Genomic DNA, 25,342 nt, shown 5'->3' on the forward strand with positions numbered 1-25,342 from the left:
TACATTTTTTGTAACTTAATATCGTAACTATTTTCCACTATACCTGTTTGCATACCTGTTAGTATAGACTATTGCAGCAGTAGTAATGATGGCATGCAACTATGGCATTCCATGGTCAAGCCACCACACGATCCAAATGTCCTAAACTGAAAACTATACTACGTACCTGGTGGATCACATACTTGAGGTGATACAATGTGAGCTCTTCTACAGACGTAGACTTACTTCGCATTAGTATTGTTTCATCATTATCATCAAAACCATGCAAACTGTTAATATCATCAACATATTCACAAGCAAGATGAAACTCTTCATCACTATCGTCATGGTAATCATCCCCATCATCCTTACGTACCTCTTTGACTTCAAATTTCAGTTCCAGATTAGTCAGTTGTTCGACTACGTCTGCAGGTTTGCCGTATTTCTTGACTAGTGACTCTGTACTTTGTGATGGGGTATAGAATTCATCACTAACAGTACTTTCAGTATCACTATCTGAGTCCTCTACTAGCATGACAGCTTCACCAGGAATCACCAAATTCTTCGGTGCATGTACATTATATCCGGCTGTCAACTCTTCTGGTGACTAATTTATCAAAAAAAAGGGGGGAACAAACAATGTAAGATTCATTGATATGTCTTTTCATCATCTGTGATATCACTTCTCTATGTCACCACTAGAGGGCACTAGATGGCACAATTTATTGGAAAGATACTATGTTGACTTGTCTTTTTAGCATCTACATCATTTCTCTACTTCACCACTAGAGGGCATGATTTATTAGAAAGGTCTATTGACTGGTCTTTCATCCATTTACATCACTGCTCTTTTCATCACTAGAGGGCAGAATTTATCAGAAAGGTCTATTGGGTAGACCCTTTCATAACACTAATTCATCATGGCAGATAGTAATATCATGGAGAGAATAATTGCTAATAACAGCCAACCACTGACAGAACACTAGTATTCTACTACATGTAGTACTAGTCTTCTTGTAAGACTTTGGATCTGTACATGAAAGGTTGCTGAACATAAGCCGAGGATGACAGCACCTCTCACACAAACCCTTGACGGCACTTTTTGCGCTTTGTGACCTGCTATCACAGAATTACCCAAGGGTCTAGCAGCTACACTTGTCTTCTACTGGTTAACATAAAAACTATATTTTGAAGATTGAGACTGACTTACATCAGGTATAAGAGGTGTTTTAGCTGGACCAGTGCTAGGTTTGGTACTATCACCTTCTGGTAACGGTATACTGGTTCCTATTGCTATCAGTTCATGTACCTTTTTATCCGATACATTGACACACAGGCTGGGTAGTTCTCCCGATATCTTGATCCTACATACAAATCATCAATATTTAGCCCCTCAAGTATACACAGCCAAATTATTTCAACAAGAATTCTTGTTTTTATCTCTACATTTGGAAATCTTCACGATATATTAAAGCTACACTAGCTGGAACTGGAACATTTTTTGTTAGTTGTAATAACTTACTCATAATATTGTACATTTGAACAGTAGTGAATCACCTGTGGGTAAACATATTTGTGTAGCTATACACATAATACAATAACAATAAATCCGATCAAAATTGATTTTTGGATCCAAACCCTAAAATCTGCATTAAAACATTGTGCATACCAGGCTCATTACACAGTGCTCATTATCGCTCTCCTGACTGGCTGGGTCAAAAAAAAAATAGATACACTCACAGTCACAAAGACAAAATCCATTTGAATATTACCACAACTAAAGCATTCAGGGACCATTTTTTAACATACAGGCTAAAGCAATAACTGAGTGCCAGTTTTGCTCCAGGTGGATATCAATCATGTCTCGGACAGTCAAAGATGTGTGAAACCAGACTTGTTAGTACACACATTTAGTCTGTGATACATTTCACAAGCAAGCACATACTCACTATGTACATTAGAGAAAGCTGTTTTACCTACAAAATAAAGACATGCAGTAGAAAAAAAACTCAGTTTCAACCTAAAGTTTTAGCTAGTGAAACTTAAAACTGTAATCACATCAGTAGAACTAACGTACATCTTTCACTTGTCTGGTACATTTCCTTCTTCAATTCTTTCAAACTGTAGACTCATATACTTGACGTACAATTATCTGATAATACACAATACTTACATTGGCATTCTGACGTCATTAGGAATCATACATTTCTGTAACTGTACATTAATACCAGTAGGTTCTATGATATGTAAAGATGACTGTGGCTCTGACCTGGCAGACTTCCAGTCTTCTCCTGGTAAAAAAAAATTCAATAAAATAGTAGTCTTAAAATTCCAAAAACCATTAGTTTTAAGAATAGCTCAGATTCTCCTCCTGGTTACAAACTACCTTTAGCTAGTATAATTATCTCTAAAGGCCCTTGACTTCTAACACAGATCTTTTGAATTTATACCTCGTAGTTTTACTGTAAAATATTGTTGCGCAATAAAAAAAATACCAATTTCTTAACTATGGTATTCAGTTCCCATAATTATGTATTTTCCTGCCTTTTTTAATGATTTAATTTCCAGATAGACAACTCTTTTTACGGAAAACTATGGACCCCTTCAAGTTAATACATGGCAAATTACACTATTCTGCTGTCCCATTTGTCACTTTAAGGACAGCAAAAAATGTTTTAAAATTATTAACAATGTTCAGAAAAATATATCAAATACTTTAGTAACACTGTAAAACACTCCAAAAGTGGTCCCTTCATGTAGAGACATTTCATACATACCTGGCCTTGCCAGCAGTACTTGCATACTTTCTAGCTGTATATTAAACTTATCATACGCTTTGTTCAGTAACTCTTCTATTGGTAAGTTTTGCTGTTAAGGAAGGGTGAAAGGTCACATTAAATTTTGTTAAATCTTGCAAGAATATATGTAAAAGAAGCTTTCAGTGAATAGCGCCCTCTAGTGGTTATGTTGGGTTACTTGACAGTCAAATAACTTTCTCATGAATATTTATCAAAGAAACTGATGTATTGTATACTTAATACTATTATGTAGACAATGTTTAAAATACACCTATGATGGCATTATTTGTTTGTATATTTTACCCATTAACATACTATTCAGTTCTGCCACTAGGGGGCGCTATTTACTTGAAGGGTCCTTTTGAGTTGACAAGCCTCTGTTTGATATAGTGCGTCCCAAGTGCAGACAATACTTTGATACAAATGACTCCGTAGTGCAACCCTTCCAAAACCAACAATGAGTCAACAAACATACAACCTAGTAGTTACACAAGTTTTGAAATGAATTAAATTTATACAAAATGGTCATAAATAATGATATATTTAGTCCGTAGGATGAAATAAGATTACTGAAATTTGAAAACACATTTTAGAATGATTTCTGACACAAAAATCTTTGGACATCCTATTTAATTTAATATGTCAATAAATCCTTGTCAATTCATGATGGGTTCCAAAATTTTGAATTTCTTTGAAGAGAGGATCAATTTAAAACATGCATTTTTGACTCATTTGATGTCATAAGCCACTACCGTCCTATTTTGACATGATATGTTAGTAGTACACATTAGTATAGAGAGAGACAAGTACATGCATAGACAGATAACAACATGTACAAATATGGTATTGACAGAATCACAGTACAATGTTGATTATAAAATACAGTTATTTGGTAAAACTCCATACATTCCATTTATCTCAGGTAAGGTAAACTGGGCATGAGGTAATACAGAGATGTAAATGAGGGCCGGTAGTAGCAAAAAATGCAAAACACATCAGTTCGCAAGAACTTTCTAACTGTTTACGATGATCTACTATTGTTCCTGTTCAGCGCCATAGAACACTAAGTCATATTGGATTTTGGCACTATACAAAGTCTTTAGATTGATTGATTGATTGATTGATTGATTGATTGATTGATTGATTGATTGATTGATTGATTGATTGATTGATTGATTGATTGATTGATTGATTGATTGATTGATTGATTGATTGATTGATTGACTGAGTGAGTGAGTGAGTGAGTGAGTGAGTGAGTGAGTGAGTGAGTGAGTGAGTGGGAGTGAGTGAGTGAGTGAGTGAGTGAGTGAGTGAGTGAGTGAGTGAGTGAGTGAGTGAGTGAGTGAGTGAGTGAGTGAGTGAGTGAGTGAGTGAGTGAGTGAGTGAGTGAGTGACTGAGTGACTGAGTGACTGAGTGAGTGAGTGACTGAGTGACTGAGTGAGCAAAAAACAACCAGCTACTCCTCAATTTTTGGCTGACTACTTTTTTTCAGGAATTTGTGTTTAAAAAATTCTTTTTCCACCACTATAAATCCATTGTTGGGCAGATTCATGGGTCTCTCTCGTAGGTATTACCCTCCTACTTATCCAATTTTACCAGCTACTTTTAGAAATAGCTACTTCCGTGCTGGTAATCATAACGTGAGGTAAGCAGAAAGTACATGGAGCGCCACCAAACAACGGTATTTTACAGTCAAAGCAGAAAGCATTCACAATTACGACTGAGACACTATCTTTAATACTGCACTGGAAGTAACAAGTAGAAAGATTTCAAACACAAAAAAAATGTTGATAAGTTTATGTTTGGTATTTTCATCATAATACTGAAATTTCATCTCCAGATTTCTGTATAAATATGGAAAGAGAAATTCCTATATTCCTAACTGAACAAGTGGTGTGTAAAGGCAAGCCACCCATGTTTTACAAGAATTACTCTTTTTGGGGGATATTTTACGAAGCATTATTGCAAACTTTGAATACTTTCAGCAGGAAACTCAGTGAATAATGTCAATTTAATGTCTGGCAGTGGAGGTATAAAAATGAGATGATCTAAGCAATATTCTACCCATTGACTTCCACTGCAGTATAAAGATCAATGTGGAGAAAGATTCTAAGTTAGCAGTTATATATTATGTTAGTAGATGCATTACAATATCACACATATATGACCCTAAATGACCTTTATGACATCACAACAACATATAGATTGACCCTTGACCTTATCCTTACACTACCAGTACATAAAAGGCAGGTTGTTGGTGAATAAGTGATATCAAACTAGCCACATATCTTCATCTGACCACAAGAGGGCGGGCTTCAATATACATACAGAGAGTGGAGGCACGGACTAGGTATTCATTGACAGTCAAGATGGCCACATATATATCCCACAATGTCTTTTTGTAATTGAAAATGGCGTGTTGCTTATTTTGCTGCTTGATTTGGTTTGTAGCCTTGACCTTGAGGCATAACTTTATCCTTCATTTTGGAAACAAATAACTGTTATTTACTTTAATTTGCCATGTTAAGTAAAGAATAATGTAAATCAAAACAGTGAAACCTCTCTTTTAGTGGACAAGCCGCAGCTTTCAAAATAAAATTGAAATCTTGAGTATCACAGCTTAATAATCCTTCCACCATGAGCAGTATTTGTGAATTTACACATCTAGCAGGTAATATCAAAATTAAACAAACTGGCCAGCCTACTGGATCAACTTAGAGAAACAGTATATTTTGATATCATGGAACAATTTCTGTAGAAACCAAAGGTAAAAATGTTTAGGTTTCAATCCCTTCTTCATACAAATTTTGACATGTTATGAATCAGCTTTGGTCAGGTCCAGTTTCACCATATGATACGAAGTCAAACTATCCACCATCAACCCACCTCAATGTACATATACATATAAAATAATAAATATAAACACCATTGCTATCTGAGTGTGCGATTCAGATTCAACTGTACTCTTCAACTATGTACAGAATGATGTAAATTAGGTATAATGACTGTCTTTCTATTCCATATTTATTGTTCATTACCAAAGATCTCATCATCAATATCACAAGCCTAATACTTGAGAATCATTATTATCTATTGATGATTTATCACGTTATTCCTTTTTTCCTTGTTTTTATCAACATTTTTGTTTGGAAATGCTTATTTGCTTCAGAAAGACTTCTAGTACATTGCTGGGCCTTCCCTTAACCTTTTCTTTGAGGAAAGAGATGATAAGAACACACTCACAATGGCTGATCTTTCAGTCTCAGTCAATGGTTGTTGTAAACGGTTTTCTTCAAAATAAGTTCATAGTAAAATCAGACAGTCGTGATATATCTCTATACCTTATACTGACAATCACACTCAGATAGTTATGGTACGATATATATATACATTTAAAATGCACCTTTATCACCATAAATAAAGAATTATTTAAACATAAATTTATTTGGTTGTTATAAGGGTATATATACAGATGAATGAAAGGGAGTTGGGTTTTATATTCACATGGCAGGGAATCAATATTTTTGTAAATGAAAACTGAAATTTGGATAGTCTGCAAAAGTGATGTCGTGAACTGAAATAATTTCATGCAAAACCTCAACATCGTCTTTGTAAAATAGAAATATAAGTAGTGTAGTGTCATTTTATTTTTATTTTTATATTTTTCATAATCAAAGCAATGAAATAATTTGATCTCCATATTTTGAATACAGGGTAGTATAAAATACTGAACATGCATACATTATATAGCATGTTAACAAATATATAATCAAACAGTGTAAAAAGTGTCTGTGATAAAACCAGTCATGCATGGTACTGGGTAGTTTCAAATACTTATGCCATTGTGCTCGTACTTGCAGGGCTTTAGTTAAAGCAAGCTGTGGTGGTGGCAATGCAGGTAAATGGATAAATGAGGGAGTGAAAACACAAGGTAGAACAGCAAGGTTAGTGAACTCATATTATTATTAGGTGGCACAGTACAATGACTGGATAACACAAAACATAACTAGACAGTAAAATATGTTAGCTTAAAAACACCTATAAAATCTATTCAAATACTTTCAATTCTACTACTACTACCAGTAATAATATTGAATGGTTAGTGAGCAAATAGTCACAATGCATAAAATGATGACAAATTCTATATATGGGATAAGCAACGATGGGATTGGCTTTTGTGTTGTTATTTGTTGGAATGGGTGGGGTACAGAAATTAATGTTAGTACAGCCTACTTACAACACAACATACAACAAATACCAGTAAAGGATGACTGAATATTGTTGGCTGCTATACACCCTCAGGTCATTATTATTTGTGTGAACTCATTATATGCCCAGGTCAACGAATTATTACAATTCCAACTTTGAATTTGAAAAATTATAATGCCATTCTTATCCATATGGCCTCTTTCTAGACCAACTACCAAGTCAACATTGGAAAGTGTCTAGACTTAGATAATTATGCAATTCACTTTCATGAGTTCTTCATAGTCTATTTTCCATAGCACACTGAATGGGCGACCTAAAAAGTCTTCTTTCCACACAGCCTGCAAACTCAGTAATGTAAAGTCAGTATTTATATGGATATCATTTGCAAAAGCTGATTGGTTGAATGTCACATGATGCATATATTATGTTGATTATGTCAATTACCCAGATGTGATTTATCTTATGTATACTGAAATGTGACCTTTGCACAAATAATCTTGAATGTCAACACATGATATGCTAATTTTATGCTAATTTATGCTGATTTTTCAACAAGGTTAGAACAGCTACAGATATATGTAATGAGAAGTACACAAAAATACCAAGACTGAATTACTGAGTTTGCAGGCTGAATAGAAAGAGTGGTTGGCAACCTTCCATGGAGAAGGCTAGATGTAGTCACACAAACCAACAATTTCCAGCATCTTGCCTAACAAATGTTTCAGTAACTGAAACACTAAAATAACAAATTTTTAATGATACTGAAATATAGGAAAGAACAAGTCAGCAGTTACACACTATTAGCTTCGGATTGTCTTCAAACTGATTTGCATGCAAAGGACGGAAAAAGCAAGAACAAGATACAGTCAGCATGTATTGATAGGAAGCAAAATGTCTCTATGATACTCTAGACTGTGATTTACCATGTTACTTGTCAGTCTGTGTGTATATGTGTGAGGTTGTAGACAAAAAGTGTTCGAACTTTTACTTTTACACATGCATATTTCTTCTGTGTGTGTGCACATGTTTATGTGTGTATATTTGTTTGTATGCATACTGGTATTGGCAAGATGTGTATGAGTATGTGTGTGTGTGTGTGTGTGTGTGTGTGTGTGTGTGTGTGTGTGTGTGTGTGTGTATGTCTGTGTGTGTTTGTGTATTATGTGTGTATATTTGTCTGTGTACATAAGGTGTGCATGAATAATGTGTGTACATGTATAAGAGAAAGCAATCATAGTATTGCATAGCATTACATAGCAATGATAAGTAAAGCATAGCATAACATTAGATAGCACAGCAAAACATAACACAGCATCACATTCATTCCATATTACAACTCCATATGTACCCAGTATTATAACATGCTTTGCTGACAAATGACAACACCTGACATTTCACAAAATATGGTAATTTGTCAAACAAAGCTATATCTAAGTCCTCATACATTAACCCTTTAAGATCACAAAACTATTTCACCTACATGCTATTAATCATTCACTCAAAATCATACTTCATAATTAATTGACAGCTGTAATCAGAGATATATTTGACTGGAATTTCCCTTCCAATGTGTGATTACACAGGCTTACTAGAAACTGAGTACTTGTCAAGTAACTGTGTATACATGAACACAACTATCAATCAAACATACTAGCTTTTGTCAAACAAATAGTTTATATTAGACTTCAAGCCTATAGCAAGTTAGTAAAATATATTACCATGTAACATAAATAGAGCCCGCTGCAAATCAAATTGTATGTATCATTGATATCTACATTGATATCTACATTGATATCTACATCGATAGCTACACTGATATCTACATTGATATCTACATTGATAGCTACATCGATATCTACATTGATATCTACATTGATATCTACATTGATATCTACATCGATAGCTACACTGATATCTACATTGATATCTACATTGATATCTACGTTGATATCTACACTGATATCTACATTGATATCTACACTGATATCTACACTGATATCTACATTGATATCTACATCGATAGCTACACTGATATCTACATTGATATCTACATTGATATCTACGTTGATATCTACACTGATATCTACATTGATATCTACACTGATATCTACACTGATATCTACATTGATATCTACATTGATATCTACATTGATATCTACACTGATAGCTACACTGATATCTACATTGATATCTACACTGATATCTACATTGATATCTACACTGATAGCTACACTGATATCTACATTGATATCTACATCGATATCTACACTGATATCTACATTGATATCTACATTGATATCTACACTGATATCTACACTGATATCTACACTGATATCTACATTGATATCTACATTGATATCTACATTGATATCTACACTGATATCTACATTGATATCTACATTGATATCTACATCGATATCTACACTGATATCTACACTGATATCTACATTGATATCTACATTGTTATCTACATCGAAATCTACACTGATATCTACACTGATATCTACATTGATATCTACATCGATATCTACACTGATATCTACATTGATATCTCCATATACTGGTAATACTGATATTCTCAAACTTATACTTCAAACATGTCATATAGCTGAGTCACGTCAGTAAACTAAATACTACGAGTTTTAGAGTGGCTGAAAAAGAATGTTAAATTTGGTACATCAACTCATGATATTAAACTATATATTCACAACAACTAAAAACATATTAATAGTGTTGTTTGGGATCACCTGCACCTGACCATGTGTAAAATTATGAATTTTCTGCAAAAAATTCAAATTTGTTGTAAAATCATGAATTTGTTGTACTCATTGAAATATAATGGTAAATTAAATGCATTAATTCTCTTAATTAAACTGTATAAATGAAAATATCACCAAAAATTCAATTAATAAGAAAATTCAGCATTTAAGATTTAATATGCTTGTTCTTGATGTTGACATCTGTGTTACAGTTATTTTCTGTTCTACAAATTGATCTGAATTTAGTTTTAATTATGGTTTCCTTGTATTTTTTTTGAGCCTGGTTTTCTTACTTATGTGGAAAAAGAACAATAAGTTTGAACAACTTTCTTTGCCTACCTGTTTCCTCCATTCAGACATTTTGTCTTGGTGAAGACTTTTCATTTTGAAGTCTCCCAGATTGACTACCAATAGTGAGGCACCGCTATACAGGGAAACACAAATAATAACAAACTTAGATTTTGAATACATTCATTTTAAAGTGTCCAAGATTGACCACCAATAGTGAAGCACCACTATACAGGGAAACACAAATAATAAATGAACTTAGATTTTGAATACATTCATTTTAAAGTGTCCAAGATTGACCACCAATAGTGAGGCACCGCTATACGGGGAAACACAAATAATAAACAAACTTAGATTTTGAATACATTCATTTTAAAGTGTCCAAGATTGACCACCAATAGTGAGGCACCGCTATACGGGGAAACACAAATAATAAACAAACTTAGATTTTGAATACATTCATTTTGAAGTGTCCAAGATTGACCACCAATAGTGAGGCACCGCTATACGGGGAAACACAAATAATAAACAAACTTAGATTTTGAATACATTCATTTTAAAGTGTCCAAGATTGACCACCAATAGTGAAGCACCACTATACGGGGAAACACAAACAATAACGAACTTAGATTTTGAATACATTCATTTTAAAGTCTCCAAGATTGACCACCAATAGTAAGGCACCGCTATACAGGGAAACACAAACAATAACGAACTTAGATTTTGAATACATTCATTTTAAAGTGTCCAAGATTGACCACCAATAGTAAGGCACCGCTATACAGGGAAACACAAATAATAAACAAACTTAGATTTTGAATACATTCATTTTAAAGTGTCCAAGATTGACCACCAATAGTGAAGCACCACTATACGGGGAAACACAAATAATAAACAAACTTAGATTTTGAATACATTCATTTTAAAGTGTCCAAGATTGACCACCAATAGTGAAGCACCACTATACGGGGAAACACAAATAATAAACAAACTTAGATTTTGAATACATTCATTTTGAAGTGTCCAAGATTGACCACCAATAGTAAGGCACCGCTATACGGGGAAACACAAATAATAAATGAACTTAGATTTTGAATACATTCATTTTGAAGTGTCCAAGATTGACCACTAATAGTGAGGCACCGCTATACGGAGAAACACAAATAATAAACAAACTTAGATTTTGAATACATTCATTTTGAAGTGTCCAAGATTGACCACCAATAGTGAAGCACCACTATAAAGTTACTATACAAATCAAGAACTTATTTTATAGAGTTCTCTACTACTATTAAAGATATGGTTAATGGAAGTTTTCTTCACTGTTTGCTGACAGAATTATCAGACATCAAGTCTTATGGCCATATGCTATGGAAACCATATATATGTACACTGTAACCTCTTTATAATGAACTCATGAGGTATGAAGAAGATTTGTAATCATCGTGTGTGAGAATGGGGGCAAATGCCAATATTACTTACTGTTCATATAATACGCAATTCTTAGATATTAAGTACATAATGATATAGGAACTCTTCAAGTCAAAACTAATGTATGTCACAGTGTTCAGTGGGGTAGTGGAGTAGTGGTGAGGTGTTGGGGTGTGTGTGAGGTGTAATTTCAATATTACTTACTGTTCATACACTCCATTCTTGGGTATAATGACATAGGAACTCTTTAAGTCTACACTGATGTCTGTCACTTTTCTGGTATGTATCATATACGTCAAGCCAGTAGCACTCTGACTTTTGAAGGCATCTATTCTAGACATGGCTGCAGCTTGAAGTCTGACAAAATAAATTTATGAAAACATTATTTGGAAAATCTAATCCATTGCTTTCAGAGAAAGAATGGTATCCTAAAATGTTCAACTGACTTAAAGTGTACATGCAAAGGTACATACTTTTTTTCGTAATTATGTTTATTTTGCCATAAAAATAAAGGAAATCGGGTTTGTAATAGTACAATATAATTCTAACACGAGAAATTGCGCGAAAAATGATGCACTCTTGGCTCAGCCACAGAGCACCTTCAGGTAAGTACCTCTCATTTGCATATGGATAGGACAGGATTTGGAACTTTATGACGTCACTTCGGGAACACAAACGCATTCGTCAGTGTATCTTTACATGCAAAGCCATTATGGTCGAACCAGAAGGTCAACTTCAAAACCCGTTTTCGCCAGAACCTGACTTTGAATATTGATCAGATTCCTCAAGCGTAGAGCAATACACTCCAGCATTAACATCTGATGGTGTGATTTAGCCAAATTCATTCGAACCGACCGCTAGCAGTAACGATAGTTCCTCTGGCAGTGAATGAGTATGTCCTAGTGAAGCCGTGTTGTTTACATAAAGTGAATGCTGTTATCAGCGTCCTTTGTTGACATAACTATTCAATGGGTGGAAAACAGCTCCTGTAGACAATGTAATCGAAACGAAAATTATGTAATATTTCCATACCCATCAAACATAGAGAATGAGAATGGCTTCAAGAGTTCCCCATAATATTCTCTCAAGTTGTAGCGTGTTGTAACAGTACATTCAATCTATGACCATTCAAAATCTTCGCGAAAGTAGACCCACAAATTCGTTAGAGCAGAACGTTTTGTTGGATAACCGTCCCTCTTGAAAGCTATGTGTACACGTACTTTATTTCATTTTTTACTGCGTTCATTACCATCCACACAGTGACATGAAGTGGTTTCATCTTCTTTCAAAGCACGGCCCATGTTCACTGAAGCCGGCCGTACTGTGGTGTATTGTGTATTGTCTCCGACCATTTTTGTTTGAGTTTTTTATGGATAGACATGTCTTACGTTGTGGAAGTTATTTGACCTGGGAGCGTGAAGCTTAGTGCTGACTGTACTTTGCTGTGTCCATCCACATTTGACATGTGATTGGCATGACACAGTAATTGTTCATGTAGACAAAACAATGGAAACAAAAATAGCAACATTATAATGAGCGTTGCGTCTTTTTACTTTGATATGATTCCGACGATGTATGTGATGTATCACAATGAAAACGATCGACTCCTAGCAACATGGAAATCAAAACATACAATTGGACTACGCATTGTTTAAAAACAAATGCTATCGTAATGAAAATATTTTATGAAGCTAACTTGCTTTCTTGAAAACATCATTTCAAATTATTTTATTTGTCTTCCTTTTTTCGCTTTGATCATGGCTTCACCGGTGGCGTGGAGAACCCCGGCCCCGGTAACATTTACCGACTTTCACTGTATGGCGTCACTGTCCAGTTTTTACATGATTTCAACTGCCTTCACCCATTATTACCTACTCAGTTATATCACTTGGAAATGTGTGTAGGGTGATGTTTCACTGCGGGTGCTGCCGACAAAACACCAAGGAACCATTGTTGTCGGAAGACTAAACTGGTACACCACAATATGTACAGTTACAGATAATACTATATGACAAGCGTAATTAGTAATTCATAAGTAAACATTACACAAAGGCTTAGAAGGCTTTTGTAACACGTGGGACCTCGACACCTTTCGTGAGCTGGTTGCGGTGTCGAAGTTAGTCGAAGCACAGGGGATTAAGGGGCAAGTATTTTTGCGACTTTCTTTATTTAGAGGTATGAATGCAATTTCATTTATTTTTATGGCAAAATAAACATAATTACGAAAAAAAGTATGTACCTTTGCATGTACACTTTAAGGAGTTCTTATATAGATGAAAATGTCTACTCATGGTCAAAATATTTTTGGGACAAAAATCCCAAATTTATATTCAATATAAATTTGTTCAAAATATTTGTTGTTCACAATTGATATTACGGATAATACTGCAGTAGTCAGCTCGCTAAGCTTTATGCTGGTTTTTTTATATACAATATCGTCCTCTAGTGACAAACAGAAGAAATGTTAAAGGCCCATATTTTGATTCCAAGCTTTCACGTTAGTGTTGGCTTATCAGTAGAACTGTAGAACCATGGAATTAATCTTTTGTTCAGGATCTGCTATATATTAATCAGAACTATGGTTTTAAGAATGTTGTAGTCTTCCGGCATGCTGGGGAGGAAAATTTCATCTAACTAGCTGTATCAGTTATTAATTTGAAAATATTTGCATCATATATCACCAAGACAAAGAGTCAGTAGTACTTACTGTTTAAGATGGACATCTTCAGGTGGTTTGAAGAAATTTGCTACTTGGTTAATAGTATGCTGTAAGAAATAAAAGTTTCAAATCAAAGACTCAGTTTTTTATTTTACCATAATCAAATGTGCAATGTTCTCTGGTGACAATCTCAACAGACTTCTAAATACACCTTCAAATGTATAACGCCCTCTGGTGACAATTTCAATAGATTTCTAAATACACCTTCAAATGTATAGCGCCCTCTGGTGACAATTTCAATAGATTTCTAAATACACCTTCAAATGTATAGCGCCCTCTGGTGACAATCGCAACAGATTTCTAAATACACCTTCAAATGTACAGCGCCCTCTGGTGATGTCATAACAGACTTCAAAATACACCTTCAAATTTATAGCACCCACTGGTGGAGTCACAATTGACTTAAAATTCCAAGTTTTTGGGACACACATAATGCAATAGTTCAATGAATTCTTTTGACCTCATTAAAATGCTGCACCTTACAATAAAACCCAGCACGTACAAACACTTGCCACATCATAAATGACAAGTATTATAATTTAAATGTAACACATCCCTACAGCAAGGCTTAGTGTTACTCATAACACTGCTCATTATTCAATAGTTAAATAAATTATTCTTAAACACGTTCATCAGGTCGTTAAAACCAGCAAACAGACAGTTTGACAAAGTTTGTCGATGACAAAGCCTGTCGACCTGTACAGGCGAAACAATACTCGTAAGTAATAAAAACCCTTGACCGTGGTACAAGAACGTATTATAAATAAATAAATTCTTTGGCAAAAACTTGCAGGCATTTCCTCATTAAATTGCTGCACCTTCTAATAAAACCCAACACATACATAGACTTACAGCATCATAAATGACTTCTAAAGGCCTAGCCTTGACAGCTATTCTCTGATCAGCTTTGCCATCCATAGGGTTAGTTTCTACATGTACATCCAGCAATGACAGTATATGTCCAGAGTCTGACTTCTGAGATTTCACTATCTGTGGTATTCTACCATTCTTGTGTTCAGACCCTGATACACTGAATGCATCAATCTTAGCCTCCAATCTGATAATAAGCAGTAAATAAAATTCATTCAAAATGGGTGTAAGGGGAATATTACCAAAGAATGCATAACACTCTGTGGGTTGATTTTAAGAGATACATGGATGTACCCAATAGATTCTAATAATTCATCTCTTGGTCGATAATTACATATTGTCCTCCAATATCTTTCTTTGTTCGGGCAAAATACAAGTGACCTAAGGGGCCTTGTCACTACGAGTCACAGATGAGTATTGCTACATTTCTATCATCAAAAGATAATGCTAAATTGACAAATATACACAAATTTACAGTATTTTATTATCAAGACAAAGTGCCATGTTTGTGCTAAAATTTGGGAACCCTGGTAAACAGAAAGAGGAAAACACAGTAAAACTGGCATAGTTCCAATACATTTATAAAATTACCACAATTTTGGTGAGCCCTGGTAAAATGACAGTGTAGACTGGTTTAAGTATATTTAATCTGCTTATTGCCCTTAACAAATTTTGCATAGTGGTTTTATTTAACACCTGAAAATATGAACACATTTTTTGACAACTAATGACTTACTTGACAGCATCAGCTGATGGTCTTTGTTGTACACTAGCATACAGATCTTCTAAATCTAAATTGACAACTTCTTTCTTCCACAGACTGTCGTCACATAGCTGTAGAGATGTCTTCTTTAACTTGAAATGGAACTTCATACCAACGTACTGCAATTGCCAACAATAAAGTATGAAAATCAAAAGTATTCAAAGGAAAATCTACCAAGAATTACAAAATCCCCATGACTGTACCATAATGTTGTAAATGTACACACAACAAAAATCAAACTGACAGTGTATCTGGGGATTATCTTTTCTGAAAATCAAAGTTACCTTTCCAAAGTTTACCCTATGAAAATTTCCTGCTGGTCCTTTTGAAATAATAATTTGGTGTTCACCATGTTCTCAAGGAACTCAACAATCTTCTATTTTTCCAGAGTTTTGAACACAATATTCAGTGACCATTTTTACCTCTTATTAGGGAAGGTAATGTTATAATTCTGTCTGTCTGTCTGTCTGTCTCTGTCTCTCTGTTTGTTTGTGTGTGTGTATGTGTGTGTGTGTGTGTGTGTGTGTGTGTGTGTGTGTGTGTGTGTGTGTGTACGTGTACGTATGTCTGTCTGTCTGTCTGTGGACATGATATCTCAAAAATACGGCATCAATTCTAATGAAAATTACTACATATCTTACATATGGTAATGACAAGAAGTGATTAGATTTTGGCAACACTGCAACATACAGTAGTTGTGTTATGTTTAATAACCAACTAATCACTATAATTTTATAAATAGTACTCACATCTAGTGGCATAGTGGGATCAGCAGCTCCTTCACTATAACCTATTGCATCATACATCTTAGATTTCTCACCAGCTGTTAGTTCTTTAGCAAACTGTCCTGCAATATCTGTAAACATAAATCAAAACATTCCACTAATAAAGCAACAAGAATCATTTCGTCACTCAAACATACTTCACCTTGTGTTATGGACATGTTTGTTTTTCAAACACTTTAAGAATACACTGACCTATTTTTTCTTGAGCATTTCAACAATATGTGCTATATGGCCATCATTTTTCCAATATTTATTCATTAAAGGGTGAGATCAAGAGTTCAATGTAGGATAAAACACCAAATTCTTAGACTTGGGCCTCAGACCTTTTCAATAAACAGCAAAAACTCAGCTTGTGCCCCTTTAACATAAAGGTTGTGATCTTCCAATTTGAAAAAAAGTGAAATGGCTGTCAAATATAAGGCTTTGCAAAGTTTTAGTTTGTGTCTGTCTTATTTTGCCGATAGCATGTTTTCCATAGTAGTATATCCCTACCTGCTTCTTTGGCAGCTGCTTCTTTTTCCTTTTCTTTCTTTTTCTTGCCTCCAAAAAAACCACCAAACCACCCTCCTCCTTCATCCTTGGCTTTAGATTTTTTCACTTTACTTCCTGACTTGGCAACCTCAGCTTCTGCTTGTTGTCTTGAAAGTACTATGCTGAACACATTCAATTCTTGTTCAAATTCCTGTAAGTTAAGGGGTACTTTTACTTAATAAGAGTCTTGGAAGTACAATGCTGAACACATTCAATTCTTGTTCAAATTCCTGTAAGTTAAGGGGTACCTTTACTTTAAAGTCTTGAAAGTACAATGCTGAATGCATTCAATTCTTGTTCAAATCCCTGTAAGTTAAGGGTACTTTTATTTTTGTATGTGTACATGTTCCGGTCACTGGATATCAAATTCCTCAGGGACAGAAAAAAACCTCTTACTTTAATATATCTATGATATTTATGTAATCTTTATACACAATTATCGTATTCCTGTGGTTGTATCATATGCATTTTGGTGCTAAACCTATCTAAGCTTATGACCAAACACATTGCGTCCCTTCTCTAGGATCATATTTACATGTACTTAGAAGTTCCAAACTCAAAGTGTAAATAATGTACCTTAAGTTAGTATTTCTGTTAAATCATTCAGCCTTCTTCAGCTTTTATTGTATACTGTTTAATGATGAGGCTTGTCATGTGACCAAGTATGTTCAGAACTACTACAAAATAATAGCTAAGTTAACTGAACGAAAAACATTGAGTAAAAATAAGTCCATATGAAAATGGAATCACTATCACCACTAACTTTTTAAGTAATTAATTTAAAACTATAAATCAGTTGCAGTTCTCAGCTATAACAAGTGAATAACATGAAGTAGATCGTTATGGTATGGCTAATCAGACATTGGTTTACAAAAATCATTTGGATGAAATTTACTGCAAGCTAAAGGCGAGGGACTGAGGGATGATCGCACAACGTCGCACAAGCTCAATAAACGGACTCTGTTTGTTTAGGACAAAACCCCTCTCCTTAAGCTAACCTTTACAAGTGCGACATCAACACAATCATGTATATATGATGTAAACCATGATGAAAATGTTTGCGAGTACACCATTACGATCAATGCAATGTACAGAACATGAAAACATACTACCAGAAACCAGGACTGTATCTCATATTAGAAGTCAATTTTAATCAATTTATCAACATCTCAGTAGTAAATACAGAACCTGTTATCATTGAAGGCATGAAAGTTTTTGAAATATGGTTAGAAGTGCAAAAATGAAGTTCAGCAATCGCAATGATTTCAGACCCCCTTCCCCCTCCCCCTCCCCCCTAAATGAATGAAGTTTTATTTATTGAGCTTGTGCGACATTGTGCAATCATCCTTATTAGAAGATAGTATGTACCTTAATGGTGTCTAGTAGATGTTGTGGAGGTTTCTTGGTTAGGAGTTTCTCTTTCCAGGCAGCTTTGTACTTCTTACCAAGTTCTCTGTGTTTAGCAATGTTATTCCATGACCACATACTGGTTTTCCTGCGTACATTCTCTTTGAGGACACAGTTCTGAGCATAATGCCACCTGTACAATAATACACAACAAAGTCAATCAATTCATACTCACACATGAAAACTTTAAAATATGTTGCATTGTTTGAAAAATATAAAGGATGGCTGACAATAATGTGATATGAAAACATAATACCAACTAGTACAGTATTCCAACCTACCATTCTTTAGCATGTCCCTTGGCTGGTACCCCTGGTCTGTACTTTCTGTATGGTTCATTACGTGCCATTCCCTCAAATGATTCTAGTAACTGTAACTACTTACCATTCTTTAGCATGTCCCTTGGCTGGTACCCCTGGTCTATACTTTCTGTATGGTTCATTACGTGCCATTCTTTCAAATGATTCTAGTAACTGTAACTACTTACCATTCTTTAGCATGTCCCTTGGCTGGTACTCCTGGTCTGTACTTCCTGTATGGTTCATTACGTGCCATTCTCTCAAATGATTCTAGTAACTGTAACTACTTACCATTCTTTAGCATGTCCCTTGGCTGGTACTCCTGGTCTGTACTTTCTGTATGGTTCATTACGTGCCATTCTTTCAAATGATTCTAGTAACTGTAACTACTTACCATTCTTTAGCATGTCCCTTGGCTGGTACTCCTGGTCTGTACTTCCTGTATGGTTCATTACGTGCCATTCTCTCAAATGATTCTAGTAACTGTAACTACTTACCATTCTTTAGCATGTCCCTTGGCTGGTACCCCTGGTCTATACTTTCTGTATGGTTCATTACGTGCCATTCTTTCAAATGATTCTAGTAACTGTAACTACTTACCATTCTTTAGCATGTCCCTTGGCTGGTACTCCTGGTCTGTACTTCCTGTATGGTTCATTACGTGCCATTCTTTCAAATGATTCTAGTAACTGTAACTACTTACCATTCTTTAGCATGTCCCTTGGCTGGTACTCCTGGTCTGTACTTCCTGTATGGTTCATTACGTGCCATTCTCTCAAATGATTCTAGTAACTGTAACTACTTACCATTCTTTAGCATGTCCCTTGGCTGGTACCCCTGGTCTATACTTTCTGTATGGTTCATTACGTGCCATTCTTTCAAATGATTCTAGTAACTGTAACTACTTACCATTCTTTAGCATGTCCCTTGGCTGGTACTCCTGGTCTGTACTTCCTGTATGGTTCATTACGTGCCATTCTCTCAAATGATTCTAGTAACTGTAACTACTTACCATTCTTTAGCATGTCCCTTGGCTGGTACTCCTGGTCTGTACTTTCTGTATGGTTCATTACGTGCCATTCTTTCAAATGATTCTAGTAACTGTAACTACTTACCATTCTTTAGCATGTCCCTTGGCTGGTACTCCTGGTCTGTACTTCCTGTATGGTTCATTACGTGCCATTCTCTCAAATGATTCTAGTAACTGTAACTACTTACCATTCTTTAGCATGTCCCTTGGCTGGTACTCCTGGTCTGTACTTCCTGTATGGTTCATTACGTGCCATTCTCTCAAATGATTCTAGCAACTGTAACTACTTACCATTCTTTAGCGTGTCCCTTGGCTGGTACTCCTGGTCTGTACTTCCTGTATGGTTCATTACGTGCCATTCTCTCAAATGATTCTAGTAACTCCATCACATCTTGAAACTGATACAGACAAAATTATCAATGACATACATATATGTATTAGGATCACAATTTGAGAGGATACTGAAGTGATTCTATAGGTTCCATTTCTATCTACCCAACCCCATTGCGGTCCTTATTCTAGTCACACTAAATATAAGACAGAGGTCTATACTGATTGGATACCTATACACAAGGAATAACTGTAGAACACTTCACATAAAGTTAAATGTCATGTTTCCAAATATGTCAATTAAAACTAAAAATTGTACAATGGCAAGTTATAGTGCTAGAATGGTGCCAAATTGTTTTTACATTCCCTTTTCTATCCTTTTGGTAGTACACTACTACTTACAGTTTGGACCATTGGAAAATTGATCAAAATAATGGCCAATATTTTGACCATTGAAAAAATACATGCCATTATTTTGGCCATTAAAAAAATATTGGCCATTATTTTGGGAATTGCTTGATCATTGAAAAATTGATCGAAATAATGGCCAATATTTTAGACACTGGAAAAATTTATCAAAATAATGGCAAATATTTTAGACACTGGAAAAAATATTGGTCATTATTTTGACCATTGAAAATATATTGGCCATTATTTTGACCATTGGTAAAATTGATCAAAATAATGGCCAATATTTTAGCCATTGGAAAAATTGATCGAAATAATGGCCAATATTTTGGCCATTGGAAAAATTGATCAAAATAATGGCCAATATTTTGACCATTGCAAAAATATCGGCCATTATTTTGGCCATTGCAAAAATATTGGTCATTATTTTGGCCAAAGTTGAATTTCAAACGTTGATCAATTTCAACAAAACAATTATGAATATAAAGATTACGATAGATACATTCTGTGTTTAACGCTTGCTTTGCTTTGAAACGTCAAAAAACAGATGTTTTCTGAAAGCCATCAGACTTTCCGAAATTAATCTGGAAGGTGTTTCAGGTAATCTCTCTCAGACTACTGTTATATAATAATAACAATTAAAAGTGTTTTGTCCTTACCTGTCTCTTTTCCAAGGACACACCAATTTCTTCCAGGACCAGGTTTAGATACACCTTGGGTATTGACATATCTGATGAAGGTTTAGGATTGATTCTAACTTGTGCTTTCATGGATATAGGTTTGATCACTGCAAAAATAAATAAATAAATAAAATACTTTATGATTAAACGTCATCTTTATCTGAGGCATTTGAAATTGTTTGTACATTTATTTATATATTACAAAGCAGGGAGGGCGATGGTAACAGACACAAAGACCTGAAGAGACACAAACAAATAAATCTATGAAGAGAAATAGGTAATTAGACAATGTAACCAAGATGGAAACATATGCATGTAACACCGTTGTATGGAGAAATGAACTGACAAAAGTAAATACATGGTAAGAAAAGGAATACAACAGAACCCCATGACAGACGAGTGCAAGTGTGGCATACTCAGGGTATTTGCATGAATTCTTGCAGTGCTCTCTGTGACAGTACTTTCACAAGTGTAGTGAGTAAAACTGCAGCAGAAAACACTGCAAGCATGAGTGCAAGTACTCCTGAGTACCCACACTGGACCTCACATGCCATGGGGTTCTGTTATCATTATATATGTTCATCTGTAAAAATGACACCATGCGATCATGCGCTTCATGTAGAACAAACGAATGCATCCTCATTTGCATATAATTTGCATACAGGTATGCAATAATTTTTTTAGGTATTGCACTGCAGTGCAAATACCACTAGTATGTGTGCGCAACGTTGCAAGTAATCTCTGGTACACATGTAATAAGAAACATAATTGGAAACTTCGAAGAAAATTTGATGAATATAAACCCCCATTAGATTGTTCCCTTTCGAAAAAGATTAAGTTTCAACTTACTGTACTGATATGGAGGAAGTTTAGGTTCAGTTCCAGCTATACCACCTTTAAGGACACTCTAGAAGTGGACGACATAGAAATATATCAGGATCATAATAACACACTAATCTATACTTCACTTACATTTCCACAAGTATCAATGTCAGCTAAGGTCATATTCAATGTCATAAACTGACTGCCATTTTACTTCATGTGACAAACGGTTTACTTTTCAATTTGAATATTCCAGTTTTAGGTCTAGTTATTTCATAAAGTTTATTTTGTAATTATACCATGCACGAGCCAAGTTGAACAAAAAATATGGAATATACACTCTGGTTGTTCTACATCATGACAACGTGCATCTATGTAATGACAACGTGTGCACTGTCTACATCATTGGTTCTGCCGTGTTCGAAATATCAGTCAAAACATTCAAAATTACCATTACTTTCCCCGATTTTTCTTTGATATTACTGGCACTGGTATAATTATGTTATTCTCCAATATTTTTCTTCATGCAGCTGGAAAATATTCGTGACCAAAGGGTTGTCACTACTAATCTAGTGACTCATAGTGACAAAGGACCCTTACATCTCTCATATTTTCCTTGGCTGAACGAAAACAAATATTAGGGAGTAACATCTTCAAGTATCAATGAAACTTTCCAGGATTTATTTCACATTCCTGGATGATGGGTTATAATCCTGCAACATCACTAAGTGTTTTCTTGAATTCTTTGGACTGAAGTAATGTTATTTTACCAACTTTATTTTTCTCTAATATATGCACTCGCTTTTTGTGAGTCACACAGGTTTTCTAAGCCAACGATTTACACAGCTGAGTCTCACTACAGACAAAAGGATGAAATATGGAAGTAGGCTATAAGCCACATGAGTATGACTACTTGACTGTGTGTGCTACCCTACATGTTAATTAATATGAACTCTATATTTAGTAACTGGTAAATTGATGACTGGTCATGCTTTATCAGTATACATCATGTGTCTTACTAACACCTGCAGACTACTAATAAAATAGATACAGTGGAAACAGGGTTGGTGTGGCCTTTTACTGGTGGGACACATCTGTTACACACATGCTTACACATGCATGCACGCACGCACGCACGCACGCACGCACGCACACACGCATGCACTCATGGATGCACTCACACACACACACACACACACACACACACACACACACACACACACACACACACACACATGCACACACACACACACACACACACACACACACACACACACACACACACACACACACACACACACACACACACACACACACACACACACACACACACACACACACAACTTCAATCCTAGATAAAATAAGTTAGAAAAGTTCCTCACAAAGTTGGGATGTAGAATCAGATGTTGCTTGTCAGTTGGTAAGTAAAGAATTGAAGCCTTTAAAATCATCAAGTCAAGAAATATTTCAGCAGAAACTATTTTCTACTGCATTGTAAAAGAATAGCAATGCTTATCACTTTGTAGTTGTAATTTGATACAGGCTTCTGTTATGTGTGGTTACAATGTTTCAATCTTTAGGTACAAAACATTGTATTGGGTTGTCAGTGGTCGAGTGGTTAAACCACTTGCCTCTTACCACCGCGGTCGGGGTTCGGACCCATTCAGGGTTTGATTAAATTTACCACGCGGTAAGTAAGAAGAGCGTCATTCAGTTTGACTATACCGAACAATGCAGGTTTACCCTAGGTACTCCGGTTTCCTCCTGCATTGACACCAAACCCATGAGAGATGGCCCTCACTGGACTTCTTGGGAGACAAGTGTTCGTATACTTAAAGGACTATCCAGTATAAATAAAGATTATTTATTATGAGTTGTAGTAGTATTCCATCAGTGAAACACCACACCAACCCTATTTCTACCATAAAAAACTGACTCATAACTGTGATAGACTTACCCTTAACTGCTCCTTTGGTATATCACTGTACAATCTAGAATTAGTATTCCAGTAAGCTGCTAGACAGTCCAACTCAACAAGCTATGAATAAATTATACATCAAGTTTAATGTGAATGTCAAATCACACCCAAGGGTCTGTCCGTCATGTTTAGTTGATATTACCAATTCCCATCTTGGCTGAAAGTTACTATTTAAATGTGCAAGCTAGCATTTGAATGAATGAAACAAAGTTTCTAATTTGTGTCTTGCGCATTTCAATCTGCTAGTTTTATTGGTAGAGGGCGCACTTTATATAAAAGACAACTTGCAGTACAATTTCTGTTCCTTTTAATGGGAGATATCATACATAATAACAGAAATAACACAATGCCATGCACGTCTGTGTTTCTTTGTTCATTTGTTTGTTTGTTTGTTTGTTTGTAAGAGCTTCTAAGTATGTAGATTTTGAGGTTCACAATGTCTTTCCCTGGGATTCCCAACCAACACTATGGTACAAGGCCATATGGAAATCTATGCAAGTTTTACCAGATTTCCCTGTTACCAGGGTTATCCATCAAAATTATGGTACATGGTAAGTTTTACCAGATTTCCCTCTTTCTCTGTCACTTATGTTCCCACCAAAACTGGAGTGCAAGGTGTGGAAATTCACCAAATTTCTAACTGCTGTTATCAGAGTTGCCATACCTTGGTAAAATTACAACATATGTATACATTTGTGTCACTGTTAAAATACACTGTCAGAGCTCTTCTTTACCATTTTCCTTGTTTTTTTTTAAGTTTCTTTTTGTATGTTGTGCTTGTATTTGTGTTTGTGGTTTTTTTAATTCGTTTTGTATTTAAAATTGGTCGTTACCTTGAAGATGAGATTGGATGATGAATCTACTAGACATTTCTTCCAATTACTGTCACATGTCTGCAACAAAAACATTCCACAACAGTCAATATCAAACTTATAGCTTTACAGTTTGGGTTTAATAGACATAATCTATATTGGTACAACAACCCTTTACACTTCCTAATATCCCCAGGGAGCATTGCAGTCTCAGTAAGCACATAGGATTAAAGCATTCACACTGCAACCTCTAACCTACCAGATCCACAATTACAGCTGGGTGGACTGAGGCACAATCATGGTTCAAATCTTGCCCACACAAGGACTTTAGCCATTCAGGAACACGACAGGGTTCAAACCTGCAACCTATCGATTCCAAGCTGGCCACTCTAACTGGCATTCTCCCATCATGATTGTTGTAGATTGTTCATAAATTATTTTAA

The 25,342-nt window shown here is 35.2% G+C and overlaps 1 protein-coding gene across 7 annotated transcripts in view; it reads right to left on the bottom strand.

The window, feature by feature from the left end:
- Nucleotides 1-25,342, bottom strand: part of LOC144447822 (intermembrane lipid transfer protein VPS13A-like) — a 128,462-nt gene that overhangs the window by 71,512 nt on the left and 31,608 nt on the right. For 5 of the 7 annotated variants that reach the window (XM_078137922.1, XM_078137926.1, XM_078137921.1 and 2 more), the window contains exons 6-22: nucleotides 24,921-24,980; nucleotides 24,067-24,147; nucleotides 22,137-22,194; nucleotides 21,267-21,394; nucleotides 20,161-20,267; nucleotides 18,502-18,673; nucleotides 17,095-17,284; nucleotides 16,567-16,673; nucleotides 15,791-15,936; nucleotides 15,037-15,241; nucleotides 14,173-14,231; nucleotides 11,670-11,822; nucleotides 10,086-10,170; nucleotides 2,757-2,847; nucleotides 2,153-2,270; nucleotides 1,190-1,343; nucleotides 356-586 (exon numbers count right to left, since the gene is read on the bottom strand). In XM_078137922.1, the coding sequence (XP_077994048.1) occupies nucleotides 356-586; nucleotides 1,190-1,343; nucleotides 2,153-2,270; nucleotides 2,757-2,847; nucleotides 10,086-10,170; nucleotides 11,670-11,822; nucleotides 14,173-14,231; nucleotides 15,037-15,241; nucleotides 15,791-15,936; nucleotides 16,567-16,673; nucleotides 17,095-17,284; nucleotides 18,502-18,673; nucleotides 20,161-20,267; nucleotides 21,267-21,394; nucleotides 22,137-22,194; nucleotides 24,067-24,147; nucleotides 24,921-24,980 (2,145 nt within the window). Of the gene's footprint in view, nucleotides 1-355; nucleotides 587-1,189; nucleotides 1,344-2,152; nucleotides 2,271-2,756; nucleotides 2,848-6,632; nucleotides 6,657-10,085; nucleotides 10,171-11,669; nucleotides 11,823-14,172; nucleotides 14,232-15,036; nucleotides 15,242-15,790; nucleotides 15,937-16,566; nucleotides 16,674-17,094; nucleotides 17,285-18,501; nucleotides 18,674-18,821; nucleotides 18,907-20,160; nucleotides 20,268-21,266; nucleotides 21,395-22,136; nucleotides 22,195-24,066; nucleotides 24,148-24,920; nucleotides 24,981-25,342 lie in introns of those variants that run through there. The other 2 variants (XM_078137925.1, XM_078137927.1) reach the window with 2 other exon arrangements.

Source organism: Glandiceps talaboti, chromosome 16 (assembly GCF_964340395.1).
Source record: "Glandiceps talaboti chromosome 16, keGlaTala1.1, whole genome shotgun sequence".
NCBI classification, from domain to species: domain Eukaryota; kingdom Metazoa; phylum Hemichordata; class Enteropneusta; family Spengelidae; genus Glandiceps; species Glandiceps talaboti.